The 16548-nt window shown below is 36.8% G+C and overlaps 1 protein-coding gene across 1 annotated transcript; it reads right to left on the reverse strand.

Moving 5' to 3' along the window:
* Window positions 1-7194: 7194 nt before the first annotated feature.
* LOC121407202 lies at window positions 7195-16198 on the reverse strand. The gene is made up of 5 exons (XM_041598161.1): window positions 15656-16198; window positions 11479-11675; window positions 9721-9940; window positions 8878-8994; window positions 7195-8258 (listed from the first exon to the last, which is right to left on the reverse strand). Exons 1-5 carry the CDS (start codon window positions 15738-15740, stop codon window positions 7624-7626), a joined length of 1254 nt encoding a protein of 417 aa, XP_041454095.1. The 5' UTR covers window positions 15741-16198; the 3' UTR covers window positions 7195-7623.
* Between the last annotated feature and the right edge of the window lie 350 nt (window positions 16199-16548).

A 16548-nucleotide genomic window follows, 5' to 3' on the forward strand; every position in this document is an offset into this window, starting at 1 on the left:
TTTGTGTTGTTGTTTTTTAACTATATTCCTTCTACTGTTGAATAAAACAGAAAAGTAGGTCGATGTGTATTCATCCTGTGACGACCCCATTTCAAATAACTGGTTTTTCGGTTTTGTCGGTTTTAATTGTAAGTATTTCTACTTCTGTAAAAGTAGAAATAAAGGCGCGTCGTGGTCTATATACTGGTTCTGACTCTCGCCTTTCAGAGTGTCGTTTGTTCGAATCCTAGCCATGGCGGTTGTCCTTCAGCAAGGATTTATCCACACTCTGCGGCACTCGACCCACATGACCCAGGTGAGGTGAAATGGTACGAGGCAGGAGTAATTCATTGCATGCACTGAGCACAGGTGATGGTAGCTCGAGCTAAGGCCGGGGTAATAATAACAACGCATTGAAACCTTAGGAAAAAAGCGCTTTATAAATCCAGCTATTATTATTATTATTTTCATTTCCAAAATCTATGGTGATTACGTTTCTTCTCAGAAAAGCACGAAATTATGTGATAGATAATGTGTTGAAGTGAAATTATTTTCAATTTTCTGAGAAAATGGCAATTTATGAAATTTAGGCGTATATCACATGACTTATAACATGTACGGGAATGCTGCTAACATGTGACGTCACAAAGTTTAAACTTAAAAATCAATAATTCTATATTCTTTGAGAGATTTTCGTCATACTATAACTGATGGATTTCTCTAATTTTCTGTTTTATATAAGAAAAATCTACAAACCAGGATGATCGTCCATCTTTATATTTTGTGCATTACTTTGTTTTAATGATCTCACGGTTTTACATCACTTTGAAGCATTTGGGTTTGTAGCTGGGGAAACCCCTACGCTATTTACTGGAAAAAGAATTAGGAGGTCCAGTTGCGAAAGCGATCTCCCACTGTCATGACTGTATATATACGGAAGTTGTGCCCCCCCCCCCTCCCCCAGCCCTCCAGCCTTAGAAAATTAAATATTTGTGACTTGTTTATTTATAGTCAAAACTTTTCTTCTGTTGGTTTCCCTTTTCGGAAATGTTGGAAAGCATGTCCTTTTATTTCTACTTGCCATAAAGGCCCGACCCTCTACCTAACTTATACTTATTTGCAATCGATAATTTCGCAAACCATTTTGTAAGAACCACAAAGTCAGTTAATTGAAGGAAAATGCAATTAATTGCAAGATCAATGGCTGACAAGTGTATCGTTTGTATTATCTTTCCTGGAAAATTCCCTCTAATTGTAGATTTGTTATGTACAATTGTATTTGCATCCCAATGGATTCCCGCGATATTTCGCTTTTTATATTATATTCTAAACAATATTTGTAACGATTTTTAAAGACAAGCTCGATGTACACTATTTTCTTTATGACACTAATTACATAGGTGCATGCGTTATTTCCATATAATATTAAAGATAACATGGATCAAGAATCCGAAGTAAATCACATCGGATACTGACGTCTCTGAATAAATATTGCCAGTTTGATAACAGCAAAATTGACATAAAAAATATCACGAAGTTCGGTGTGCGAAGTATATTCCAAGTGAATCCAACGTTTTGAATATTTACCACTGCGGGATATCGGATTAAATGTCTTTTTGACGGAAACGTGGTGTTCTCTAACCCCAAATCTGAAATTCCATCGACGTTAATCCTTTTCAAATTTGTTGATATTTGGATCGCTTACAATAGTTTTTTGTGGATGTTCCATAATATTGACCTAGAAACATTTCATACTCTACCCGTCTCCTAGATAAAGAGGGCTAACACTCTCTGAATTCATTATTTGTGATGTATAGAGAAGGAATAATGGCTTAGGCGAAAAATTGACATGCAATAAATTGTGTAAGGAATATTTGTTTCGTCCTTCGGATAGGACTCAATGCTTTAATACAGGCATATATAATGCTGCTTTTCGGTCTGGTAGGTCAACGATATCCCGTATAAAAAGCGGTTGCACTTCAACCAAATTTTGGAGTGTGCATGGAATTATAAGGTTGAATAAAATGGAGACTAGGTAGTAAAAAGAGGACTGCACTTTTTTTTCTACTACTACTACTACTACTACACTGTAAAAACTGCGGTGTTAAAACTGACACCAATCGGTATTAATAGAGGACCACACCCTGAGGTGTTAAAATTACACCCTACAGAATAAACGTAACACCAAAGAGTGTAAATGTAACAACAGAAGGTGTTGTAATAACACCTATAGGTGTAAAACTAACACCACCAATTTAACACCGGTGTAAAATAACTGGTGTGGTCCTCTATGTACACCGGTTAACACAACAGTTTTTGCTGTGTACTACTACTGAAACATGTTGGGGGTCTAGTGCCCCACCCCTATCTACACGCCAGTAAATACCAATGATTGTAGGCCTAATGATAATGATAAAAGTTAGTCATTCGGTCCGAAGGCATGTCAATAATTCACAAAATATCCATCGGAAGCTAGTCATACTCTATGCAGTCACTGGTTCGCAACTGGAGTCATATTGTACACACATTATGTTGCTAATCTCAGCTAAGTATTTAACTGTTGACAGCAAGGTCCGTAAGTATTTCAATTTCCTCTGAAGAACAAATTACATTAACCCGGATATTATCAAAGTCATGACGAACATGCAGAGGGATTAGAAGGCATTATGTCATTTGTCCTATTAGCCCAGGCCTATTCTGCAATACTGAAAAGATACGATGGTTTATATGTTCTCACAACTCAATAGTGGGTCATTGGTTCGATACCCTCTCAAGTCTATCCCATACACATAGAAATAAAATAGTCAGGCACTGAGCATAAAATTTTGATAGGATCATGTTTATCATACAAGACACACCGTCGAAGATCAACTCTTGAAATATCTGAATATGAATTGACTAGGATATTATGTATAAAAATATAAAATGGCCAGTGTTGCCATTTTAAAGTCGAGGAATATCTGGACTTTAAACGTATTCAATAAAAAGTGAGAACAGATGTGGTTATAAAACAACTTTTGATGACGTCCTTTCAATCATGTTCCAAGACAGATGAGTAAGTGAGAATGTTTGTTTTGAAGCATCTGATGGCCTCTGTCTTTCAAAATTTGACCTTCTATCTCTGAAGACAAATGAAAATGTCATTACATAATTTCCTTTCCTTTAATTATCTGCCCCTCCTTGCATGGGTCAGCTGTGCAAAAAAAAGAAAGTCAATAAGGGGACAAGAAAGAAAGATGTAAGGAGAAAGAGAGGGGAAGAGAGAGTTCTGGGGCCTTGGAGGTTTTTTTTTTTAATTCTAAAAATGAACTGTGAGGGCGGAAGTTCACTTTAAATCCATTCCCACTTTCGACTAAACATGCTAAACATAACAGGCACGCATGGGGCTACTATTATTCGCTTATTCATTTATGTTACAAATCAGAGATCAACAAATTTACTTACCGTTATGATTATAATCAAGTAAAGAATCAACATTGTATTTCTGGAACAAGCTTTGAGATTCTTTTAAATTACTTTTTTCGGCTCACAATTATCGCCTTCTTATTTTAGACCCTATGTACTTCATAGGACCTACTAATATAACAGTTATCTATTATTTGGCATGTTTGTTTTCTTCTTATTTAGTAATGATATGGTCTATAAGTCTTTTATACCAAAATACTACCAGTGCAGGCGCCCCTCCATCTTGTAAAATCCATTCACCCTTGTTATAAAGGTTCCTGTTTATTCTCCATAGTAAAAAGATGAAGGCCACATTACATTATACTACCTTAAAATGAATATGGTTACGCATCATGTCAAAAGTAGACAATAAACGGCATGAAAAGACATGTGACGAAGAAAATGTGCTTAACTTTAAAGCTGGCAAACTACTAATTAACGGGGAGACAAAAACAACTCTCATCTCTTTATCACTTCAATGTTCAAAAGAAGGTCGAATATTAACTCATTAGCCTTAACTTTAATTTCCCTTTGTCTGGGTTGAGCCATAACAGGTTGAATCAACGGAAATGAGGGGTCGGATGCCGAGGGGATGGGGGAGGGGGGTACTCCACTCCCCAGGTGCACAACGTGTAGAAAAACGTGACCCCAAACGCGAAGAAAAGTTATTGCTTCCGGGTCCTTCCGGGACAATTTCTCTAACATGTCACATTAAACTGATTGGTCAAGGACGCATCGTGGGGTGGGAACACTTCGTTTAATCATGTGAAAATCTATTTCAAATCACACCATGCCAGTCTTTTTCCCCCATTTAACATCACGTGTTTTTTCCTATTTCAAACTTTGGTTAAATCCCTACTGAAAGCACTGGCGTCAATGACGTACCGTGGGTCACCGCATTGGGGGGCACCAAAAATTTTGAGCCACTTAATGAACGCGCGAAGCGCGCTCCTTTGCCAGTAATACTGACTATAATAGAGACATTTTAAGGACAATGCCATTAAACGGATAGTATCTCACTGATTGAATAATGCGAACGCGGAGCGCGAGCTGAATCTTTTTTTTTATATTCAGACCTAAAAATTGACATTATAGGCAAATTTTATAATCATGATACGTACCCTGTCTCACTAAAAAAAAACAATACGAGCGCGAAGCGCGAGCTAAAATTCTTGTTATATTGACCCCAAACATGCAGGGATATTTTAAGGACCAGCTTTTAGGAATCCATTAAGAGTATATATCTAGCTATAGTCATCCAATACGAGTGCCAAGCGCTTGCTGATTTTGTTAGAATTACATTTTAACACATGAAGCACTTTTTGTAGTCATTGTAATCACGGTTATTATACGCATCTCACTAATCAAATATCGCGAGCGCGAAGCGCGAGCTAAAAATCTAGGAAATTCAGACCTGAAGAGAGGCATTCCAAGGCTTATTTGTAGGAATTCACTATGACCATGACCATATGTATTTCACTAGCCGAGTGATGCGAGCGCAAAGCGCAAGCTAAAAATATTTGTTATTGAGGTCAGAAAAGGGGACATTTTAAGGACTGATTTTAGGAATTCATGAAAAGCAGACACATCTCACCAATCAACTAATGCGAACGTTAGCACGGACAGGAAATGTTTTATATTAAGACCTTAAAATAGGGCAATCACTTTAAGTAGTCAGAAAAAGAAGCACATGTCACTATATAAAAAATGAATAACTCGAAGTGCGAGGAAATATATTTGGTGTGCATTGACTTGAAAACGGGGTGTTTTAGTACAACAGGATTATAAATCTTGTTAAACAGACTATGCGAGCACCAGGAACAATGAAGACATAAGCCCTGAGCAAATTATGTTTCATAAAGTTATGAAAACAATGTTTCTTAAGTCATATAACATTACATAATTATAGTATTATATAAAAATTTACAATGTACAATAATTTTTCTTTCCCACTTTGTTTCTCTTCCTTTCTCCCTCTTTTTCTTCTTTCTCCCCTTTTTTGCCAGCCGAGGGGGGGGGCACGTACCTCCCATGTCCCGTAGTTACGCCACTGACTGGCGTAAATCCTAGGGGGGGAGGTAATATACCCCACACATACACACCCACAAACTCGCTTAGTTTCAGAAAAGGTTGGCATTTATGAACAGATATCCAAGTTTCAGGGGGACAATTCAATTTTAAATCATCCAACAATTTGTATTATTGTTTAAATCGTCTAAATTCTACTTTAACTCGCTAATTCGAATTTTCCTACTCGTTCTCTCCGCTCTCTCGCCTAATCTTTTCTCTATGGCTTGAAGATATTTGGGCCCTGAGATATCCCTACATATAGAACCTCGATACAAAAGTTGAATCCAATGCATCACGAGAGTATCATTTTCATGAATCATTTTATATACTTGAATCTGTGATCATATGCTTTACATACAATTTCGTAAATGGAGGGGGGGGGGTAACCTACAACTTTTGGACATCAATTTGGATTGATATTTTCATGAGAGTTTTGCATTTCATTATTTGTATATTGCTTCCATCAACATATAAAAATCGATCAATTAACATGATCATTAAACTTTTATCTCATCCTGTCTGCCCCTTGTCTATGAATTTGTTTTATCGAATTTCCTTTTTGTACAAAGTCTTATGATTCTTGTTCTTTGCATTTTAAAGACTCGGCTTGTTTCTGTATTTTCCGTCGCCCTTCGTTTCTCTCGTTCTTTTTTTTGGTCTCCCTATAGTCTATCTATCTATCTTTTTATCTTATCCCCCTCTCTCTCAAGCTCACTCTCTTCTTTCACTCACTATTTTATTTGACTTTTATCATCTTTTTGCTTTCTTTCTTTCTTCTTTCTTTCTTTCTTTCTTTCTTTTTGCCTACCTATCAAAAGGGAAGGTCTAATTTTTTACAGTTTTTGACAACTACTAGTATTTCCTTTTGTATCTTGTTCTCCTTACTTTTCTTTTTTTTTCCTTTGTCATGGAACTTTTGGGAGAATCCAGCGCCCAATTCCGCATTTAAATGACAGTGATGATAAATCATCAATGTCAATATTCTTTTGTATGGATTAGAGGTCATACTATTTATCCTTTTCTTCCCAATGACTTACTACGCCATCCTCATTCCGCGTAATTCAAAATTGAAATAGGCAACGTCGCGACAATGAAACATTTGTTCACCAAACATTGGTGTATGGTGTGCCAAGTGTTGTTTAATTGATTTCGGCGTTGTGCAGATACACACCTTCTAAAGGCAACCTCATTTTCGGTCAACCGGCTAATATTTTGTTAAGTCATCAGTATATTGTATGACTAATATTACGATTTCTAGAGGGTAAATTTAGATGGAATACCCCCTCCCAGAACATACTGCGCATACACACGTATCGTTTGCGAATTCTGCGAAACACAATGAACAAAAGCATCACAAAAACGGGTCAAAATCACTGGCATGTAAATATATTTATTTCACATATAACAATATATACTCTTTATTCAAAATAACACATTATGATTTTGAATTTACAGTGTATTTCAAATTACCAACATTCAGGTGAAAACACTTGTCATTTTTCATGATGCTTTAAGTTGTACTATTCCATGAGCATGATTAGAACCCTCTAGCTTTAATAGAATATAAATTTGACAAATTAAATTCATTGTATTTTATGATGAATAGTAAATTCGACAAAATGTTCTTTACTGTGAGATGACGAATTTGTAGTGAATAGCTTTCCATATTGGAGCTAAATAAATTTAAATCACATGCAGATCTTTATAATTTGAGACCTATTAACTGCAATAAAACTTACTTTGATTTACAACTTGGTAAGCGGAAGGCAAGTAGCTTGACAGAAAACAATCTTTAACCAGATTGGTTGGTAAAGATGGCGTTTCATCTAATTAATTTCTATATGTATGATCTGTTTTTTACATATCTAATATAATTTTATCGGTACGAGTGTCTAACATCAATGATACAATGAAAATATCCAATCTTTGCACTAACATTACTGAACAAATATGGCATATAGCGGTGAAATTAGTGATTAATATTTTGCAAGACAAGAACTCTTTGCAGATGCAAGGTTACCACGTGTTGCCAATAGATGTTACCCTGTTGCCGGTAAATTCACAATTTTAAAACGTTGTGCTAATAATACCAATAATATTCATAAATAATGATAAAGTCACTCACTGTCTTCATTGCGGTGGCAAAGAAACATGAGTGTGGTGTTGACCCGTCAGATATTGCCACCTTAATTCTTGTTGCTCAATGAACGACATATTAGTGACGTAATAATCTTGCGTGAGCGGTGACGTCGTCTCTGACTCGTATTCGACACCGTTTGGATACAAATGATGGTGATGCTCGTAAACCTCATAGTTTATCGGCACTGTTGATTGGCAGCCGTCACCGCAGCTGCGTCTAGCTTCCCACCAATCAGAGTTCGCCTTGCTGGGCGCACTGGACTCGCTCACAGATTGGTAGCCAATCATAGGGTCCGATGCATCGGCGTTGACGACGTCATAGCGGTGCTCGGTGTGGTTGCTGGTACTGCGGCTCCGCGACGCACCTTTTCCGTGGTTTACTTGCGGAGCGCTGGTGACGACGTCGGGCTTGGCTTGTTGGATGTAGTACATGTTCGCGTCGGTGATCACGTGCGGGGATGGGTCGTCGAGGGAGTCTGATGACGGTTGATGGCAACAGCAGCAAAATATTAGCGACGATATAATGAAGAGAACCGCGGCGACGGCGAATGCCATGGCGATGTGGGTCCCTGTCCATGATAACCAGCCCTTGCCATCCGACTCTTCCTCCTCATTTTCTGGTGATTCTGTAGAGGATGAATAAACAATATTTATTCATAAATGTACCATTATTTTTACTTTTAAGGATTAAAATCAATTGACTTCATGTCATTTATCATTAAAATAGTGTCACTGACAATTTCCATCGAAAAGTAATAAAAAAAACATAAGAGTATTAAAAACAGTATTCACAATAATCCAAAATTCCGTACCGAAAGTTTAACCAATAAATTCTTGAATCTTTAACCAGTATTTTTGTTGATGCACCATCACATTGGTGCGTTATCTTCGTTTGCACGTTTTAACAAATCCATTTTAGAGTGAGATAATAGATCAGAATGAGATAACCCTGGAGTTAAAACCATGCTGAAAGCAATTCCATGGGCATGCAACTCAAAGTCACCCTTTGCACGACAGCGACAGAAGATGGCGCTATTGACAGGCACATTTCGTAGATATTTTTAGGCTCCTGCTATTTAACAATTATTATCAATGACCTCTAGCAACGTGAAAAAAAAACAATAAAAAAATAATCATCAACCATCGTAAAGGCACCAGTTATTTATCATAAAAAGATTGGGCTTGTGATATCATTGTCGATTGCAGCAGTCAATATATAATTTTTTGTTTATTCTTCAAACTCACCATAACAAAGCTGGAATGACTCGTCGCTGCCTTCAGGACAGTGCCATAGGTTGTCACACATCAAATGACGATCAATGCACATTGAACTCTCTCGGCAAGGAAAGCAGTTGTTCGACTCTACATCGAAAGGAAAATGGGAAATATTTCTGTTTAATAGCTAAAGACATTTAAATGGTCCATGTTTGTTCCATCTCCATTTTAAAAATGTAAATATTTTTCGTCACCCTTCATTGTTTTTATTATTTTATCATACAAAATGAAAAGTTGCTTTAAAACCCCGATTTTGATATTTATATAATTTACGATTTTAATCGTACGACTAATTTGAATCTAAAGATTTCCAACAATATAGCCATACTCTGACGATGGTGACAATTTTACTGGCAACTCCATTAGCGTAAATATGATTAGAAATTTGATTTTTATGATTTTATTTGTTGGACTGCAATAATGTTGTAGCCAGGAGAAGGCATTGTATTAGCATGTCATGTATGATCACGTAGTCGTCAAAACTGACACGAACAGCTTAAATAAATATGATCTGATCATGTTAATCAAATATCAGATTGTCCCTCATGCTAGTCAAAAATCAAATTGTCACTCCTTGCTCGTCTGTCAAATGCGTCCAGACGAGACTTGTCTAAGTTTAAAGTCCAAGACATAGTTTTCTTCTCTACAGTAAAGTAGTTTGACCTGTGTGGCTCAGTCACAAAAAAAATGAAGCGATTTCAAAATTTGCCTTCGACCTACAGATTTATTCATTCTTTTAACTTGAAAATCCATCATCGTCACCCTTATTATCTCTTCATCGTCATCATCACAATAGTTAACTCGAAAACCTACCACTTGTATCAGCAGTGCTTGTGGGTACGTAGCTGACGTAAGAGATGGCGAAGCCCTGATTGTCCGATGTGACGTCATCAGTAATGAACCTGACTGTGACCTCGTTGCCGCTTGAGTGCATGGTCCTGTACTGACGGGGCAGAGATCCACACAGGCCATAGAGACGACCGGTCAACATAGGACTGGATATGCTCGTTCCATCGTAGATCAAGACTTCGTCCTGCAATCGAAGAAGAGTTGGGATTATCATAAATGTTTCGTCTACATCATCAGGCTAAGAGATGGATGAATAATTAATGAATAAATGAAGGAAGAAAGAAAGGAAGGAGTGAAAGAAAGGAAGGAAGGAAGGAATGATGGATGGATGGATGGATGGTTGGAAGGAAGGAAGGATGGTTGGTTGGATGGATGGGTAGATGGATGGATAGACGAATGAAAAAAATGAATTTACGAATAAATTAATTCTAAATGAGACCGCGAATGCTGGATACCGTCTGATTCACAAGCGACGTAATGTTTTGGTAGATAAATTCGTAAATATAGTTATATCTATTAACAAACAAAAAATGCAAATTTGTAAGAAAACATCCTAATGGACAACGGCATCAGATTAATAATATTGAATATTACATCATCATTGATGAAAATGTAAACTACATTCTCCTTTTCTCTATCAACTATTGTCATGCCACAGTCACATTGACTTCAACCGACCAAATTAATTACGATATTCCCAATGGCATGCCATTCATCGGTTTGTTGGTGTGGATGCAGTCGAATAACGGTCACAAAGATTTGCCTGCCAGTCTTCGGATAGATGGCGCCATCGAACAAAGCAAGTGTAAACAGAACGAGTATATGTCAGTTCCAACAAGAATACCCGATCTCTTTACATCAAACACGTTCTCAAATCTTGACCTTGTCAATTTCGTTTCCGCTTCTATTTTCCACATTTTTCTACATGGTTCCAGATCAAATAAGGACCACGGCTGAATGTAAACATTGAGGTCTCTTAGCATGCTTAGCTTTAAGAATAGCTTTTCTTTCTTGATGTCATGTCTTAGGTGAGGTGCTTGGGACTGCAAATATAATCAGATTATTTCGGAGGTCCTAAAATGTTTGCTTTCCAGACTTTATGCTCTAACTCTCTAAGCCCTTTTGAATCCACTTTTTGTATTTACACAGATTCAAGTTCATTATCAATTATTGTAACAATTACCATGAGTCATAGCACACTATTAACTAGGATGAAGGTGAATTATCATAGTAGCGCATAATGGATTCAGTAAGATCACATCACCAGTTTGAAACTATAACATGTTAAAGGTTTTAAACAAAACACAGAATGGATATCATAATCGAAGAACTCATATCATTGCTTTCAATCTGACATATCATAAGTTGAAACACTTGATAAGGGATGAAATAAATTTTCTTTTTTGAACGACTGGTTCATACTTTGTGGTGTTTTGTAAATTTCCCTGTTTCTATTACAATCTTTATCATCTGACAATCTATTTTTACATTGGGTAACGAAATAAATAATGTGTCATTGCATGTATTATTTCCTTATTCTTATTTTAGTATTTTAATATCACACAAAGAGAATGTCACCTTTGCGTCGGATTTAAACATCAAATATACCCCATATACCCAGGCCAACTAAATCTACGATGTTATACAAGATTTGCTCATTAGAGATGTCTTACCTCCCAATGGTAAGTGGTATATGCGTCGTTAACAAAAACATCTACTCACCTGAAAGCAGTTCACCGAGTCGGTGATGTCAAATCGGTCGAATCTGAGGAAGAGTCGTTTGCCCGGTGCAACGCTTATCGTCACCCGGCAATCCTTGTTGTCAGCATAGTGGGCTGTACCCAGGTGCGAAATGATGCGGCCGTTGCTATGATGGACGAGATGGTTGCATTTGCCGTTGACCTCTCGCTGAAGAAATGCTGTCGGAGGAAATGGATGAAAGTTAAATTTTAGTGATAGTCAAGTTTCATGTTTGTAGATGAATGCATGTGGTAAACGGAATAAAAAGAATGGGAAAACCTTGGATCGTAACCCAGAAGAAAAAAAATCATCCGTCATTCTGAACGATGGAATTGGAAAGCGACTGAAAAGATCACATGGGTTAATTTCATTTTTTTTTAAAACATAAAAATTGTGAGACGATAACTTTTCGTGTGACTGTTGTTGGTCACCATCACCTGAAATTTGAGAATCATTTTTTTTTAGTGCACTCATGGGAAAGAACAGAATGATACCCATCATACATCGCATGAAATGGACGACATTTCCACAAGGGCAAATTATTTGTAATACTGAGAATTTTCGATATATTAGAATATCTTAAAAGTATTTTTTTCAGTTAAAAATATTTTTTTCATTCATATTATTGCTTCTCAATCCATGCTTTGATTTCCGTATCCATGATCTGAATTCATAGAAAGTATAATGACCTAGACTGCAGCTTTTCCGTCTCAATGCATGTACATGATGTAACATTTTCAAGCAAATGAAGATTGTCGAGGGTATTCATTGAGAAATCATTCGACCTTTTTCTCCCAAAGGAAAAAACGCGAATCATATTGCTTACTAAGAGCATGAAGAGTGTCTTTATTATATCCCTCTTCATTTCTCTATGTTGGTATCATTATAAGTACGTTTACCATGGCAATCAGTAATGCCGGCAAGCGTTTCGGGAAAAAAAAGTTCCTTAATAATATTGCCCGAGTCTATTCTTTGTTGTGATAATTAATTGCACTGAGAAGTGTATCATTTTCAACATGAGAGGTACTTCAATTAGTTGCCTTTTTCTCTCTCTCTCGTTTTCAAAATGACATTGCCTTTCGCAACCTATATGAGATTATTTGAGAGAGAAAATATATGACTAACACTATTATGATTTTATAAAGATAAAACGCATTGATGATGTTCGAAGAAAATTCATTGTTCTTAGAATGTGTTATATTTTCTTAGAATAACAACAACAACAACAATAATAATAATAATAATAATGACAATAGCAATAATGATAATAACAATAACAAAAGCAACAACAACAATACGATAGTAATGATAATCAAAATTACACAATGATAATAAGGATAGCAATTATGTTGATAAAAATTATAATGATAATTATCTTGATTATGATGATATGATGATATGATGATGATGATGATGATGATGATGATGATGATGATGACGATGATGGTGATGATGAGGGTGAAGATGATGATGATGGTGGTGATGATGATGACGATGACGATTAAGGTGATGATGAGGGTGAAGATGATGGTGATGATGATGATGATTATGATAATGATGATGATGATGATGATAAGTGATTAATCATAAATCGTTAATAAATCCACTTGTTTTTAACTCATTACAAGTAAAAGTAAATTCAACTGAGACACGTGTAGGCCATACCTATATACAACCCACCTACCCATCCACAAACATCAGTCATAAATACACGGTTTATAGTGTGGATTCATTTATTTACAGACAATTTGGCAATGAAACCACAAAATAACCTCGTAAAAATAAAGAAACAATTCGACAATCTGTCTAAAAACGTCTACACTTGTTTTCGGCGCACATTATGTGTAGGTAAATTTTAAGTCTCCATCGATTTTCGTCGATTGCTGACCAACGAGCCATTTGATGGTCCGTGGTATTGCTGTATTGATTTTGTGTCATGATTTCGAGGACCAATATAGGTTGGCCACTACCAATGACACTAACAGACTGAATTTCAATGAACAGGTGAATAAGATCACTTTCTGGCTGCAATCAATGAATATTTCAATAAGGTATTGTTCTATGTCACATTAAAGGACATTATGAGGCGACATGGGGAAACACAATGTATAGCAGTCTTCATCTATTGGTATGATGGGTGTAGGGGTTTCATGGCAAGCACCACAGTGAACCGTGTATATTGGAGTCTCTACAATAATAATATTCGTTCTTCGCCATGAAAACCTTAACATGCTTAAGGGGGTCTCCGTATACCGAGTCGGTTTAGTAATTTTGATCCATCTCCAGAATTGAATAAGAAAAAAAAAGCAAAAAAGCATATAAAAAAAGTTTGCATTTGGGGCCTTATGACACTGACCGGCTTGCCTGCAGAAGCACGTGGGCTGGTCCTTGTACTAAGACCGAGTTCCAACTCTATAGAGACAGCTCACGTATGGTCCCATTATACAGGACCCTATTAGACCATATCAAAGACATGTCAATCATACTGATTGGCAAAGTATCTTTTATTCCCTTTCTCAAGGATCTGGGATAATGATTATGTCTAACAATACGAACATATCTAAGAAACGCAAGAAAGGCCTATCGAGAATCTTTTGTCTTCCCGGACGAACGTCCCGATCTTCTCCTTCTTGGGACCCACTTTACCCATCTCTTCACGCGCGTGAGTGACGTATGCACCGGGTCATTACTGGGCAATAGTCTTCGGATATATACCACGGTGAGATGTCCATTCCTATTGTCCGAGCCGTGAAGTGACAGGGCATTAGTACTGGATTAGTTCAAAGGAACATTGAAGTAACAAAAACACCGATGACAAGGTTCTTTAATCACTCTAATGTTCAAATTATAGAGTGCTTCGTCAACTCCCCATGTTGTCAGAGATATCTGTAGACTGCTTCTTAGGCCTTTTTTAAAACTTATGTTGAAGCTTAAATATTTTCATGTCAGTGGAAAGGGAGTGCGATGCATAACATCCAAAATTTCAAATTTTCAAGATTTTTTTTTTTTTTTTTTTTTGGGGGGGGGCGTTGTTCGTGGGTCCTATATATAGGTGTGTCTGTATGCGGATGTGTCCTTTTTTGCAGCACAGGCTAATAAATGTCATTTTAAACAGCTAAATGCACACAATAATGGGGGGATCTGATAGTCTTTAATGATGTTTTTTCCGGAGTTACTAGGGACTTATTACTAAGATAAGCGATAGATTTTATGAAACACAGTTATCCTTGCAATAAACAAAAAAAAATGAGATGCAGGTGCAAAAATAGAATGCCACTGAAATAAATCAATGTCAAAACATTTATCATTTTCACGAATCACAAATCCGTTTCAATGGAAAGAGAGGATTTGTTTATTCAAGTGATGAAACTTAAATACAACGCTGTACTCTTAAATTAAAAAAAACGTATAAGCCTTATCCACACGAAAATAAGCTCTGCAGATTCTGACATCAAGTCATCCAAGTAAACAATGATACCATAATACTTGTTGGATCTCGGGTGTATATAATACTATGATAATACAGAAATTAATTCGCCATGTCTATAGCAAATTGTACGAGAAATGGTTGCTTAAGTTAACAAACGTTTAGGTTGTCAAATTTATTCCATGATTAATATGGTGAAATTAGATATTAATCATAATTTCATTCATCATAAGTAGAGTTTTATAAAGTGGCCCTTTTAACACGAAAGAAACATGTCCGTGCAATAATGCATGGTGTACCGGGAAGCCTCGTTGTTCAAAAATGAAGCTTAATAACTTAAATTTATTTGAGAAAGTCGAGATGACTAATGAGCGAGAGACGTCCTGAAAATATATGAAATATTACTTGACAATCAAACTAGTGACGGACGTGTCATGATTATAGCAGCCTCCTCTATTCCCAACCTATCTGTCTGCTCCTATGATTCATTAGTTATCGATTTCAAGATATACAACACCAAACATTATCGTTGGAAAATGAAATAAACGAAAACAAATAAAATGAAATATTTTAATAGGTATTGTTCTCAATGATCTTGGATATACTGGAAATACAGTTAATTATACAGCCATCCCCCCCACTTCACATAAACAGTGCAGAGTCAATTTATCATGAAAAAGACGATATTTGGGGGATGAAATACATATTTGATATAAATTGATCTATACTTACTTGCATTATATCCTAAAACCGATGATATTGCCAGCAGTGATGAGAGCATGAAGAGGTATGCGGAGCGATCGACTAATCCAAACATTTCTAAAGAATGATGATATATCCACGAAGAGAATAAAAGAATGGTTCAAACTGAGGGATGTATGTTTACTGGCGAATTTATGCTAACATATCTGACTCTGCATATATACTCGGAGCGGAAAAAAAAATGAAATGCGATTTGTGAAACGAAGCTATCTGAAAATCCAAGCTGACATTGCAGGCGCCACAAGATGTACTGAGAGCGAAGCTGGTGCGTAGAATTGGTTTTTATATGTGTGATACTATGAATGGTTATCTTCTTCTGAAGTGTCCTGCTGGCCTATTCATCTAGTCTTTGAATGGTCAAGAGACAGGGGAAGTGTGGGCAGAGAGCAGAGAGGGAGAGAGAAAAAGAATGGTCATTATAAAAGGGAACCCAGCTGATGAGATTCGCTTGTTTTCTTGACGAATATACTTGAGTCGCACTAATGAGCCCCCGTACACACGGCGAAGCAGACACTTGTGAATGGGGGTGAATCGCTGGTATTGTTCCACGGACAATAGCCCGGTGTCAATCATCCGGGCTTCTATTGTTCGCGGGTCCGTGATGGGTAAGGACACATGCGGCGAAGGGGGCTCTGGAGGACGATACTTATGTAAATCGTATGCACAAGTAGGGGGTTAACTGAGTTCCTTTTCACCCGTAAGTCCGCTTTAAGATGAAAGGATTCTGCCCCTAGAAAACAAGAGAGAGGGAAAAGAAGAAATGGGCACACACTTGAAAGAGTTTGAAGTACATGCTTCCTGCCCCCTTGTAAACCACACAGAACTATATTAGACTGCCATATAGATCTATAGTTATTTTGACC

Source organism: Lytechinus variegatus, chromosome 2, assembly GCF_018143015.1.
Source record: "Lytechinus variegatus isolate NC3 chromosome 2, Lvar_3.0, whole genome shotgun sequence".
NCBI lineage: Eukaryota > Metazoa > Echinodermata > Echinoidea > Temnopleuroida > Toxopneustidae > Lytechinus > Lytechinus variegatus.

What these genes read in the sequence shown, in the direction of transcription:
- LOC121407202 (XM_041598161.1), bottom strand. Translation starts at nt 15,740, where the DNA reads ATGTTTGGATTAGTCGATCGCTCCGCATACCTCTTCATGCTCTCATCA. An exon ending in ACTCGGTGAACTGCTTTCAG is followed by an intron (nt 9,941 to 11,478) that starts GTGAGTAGATGT and finishes CTTCGATTGCAG; the next exon opens with GACGAAGTCTTGATCTACGA. An exon ending in GTCATTCCAGCTTTGTTATG is followed by an intron (nt 8,259 to 8,877) that starts GTGAGTTTGAAG and finishes CATCCTCTACAG; the next exon opens with AATCACCAGAAAATGAGGAG.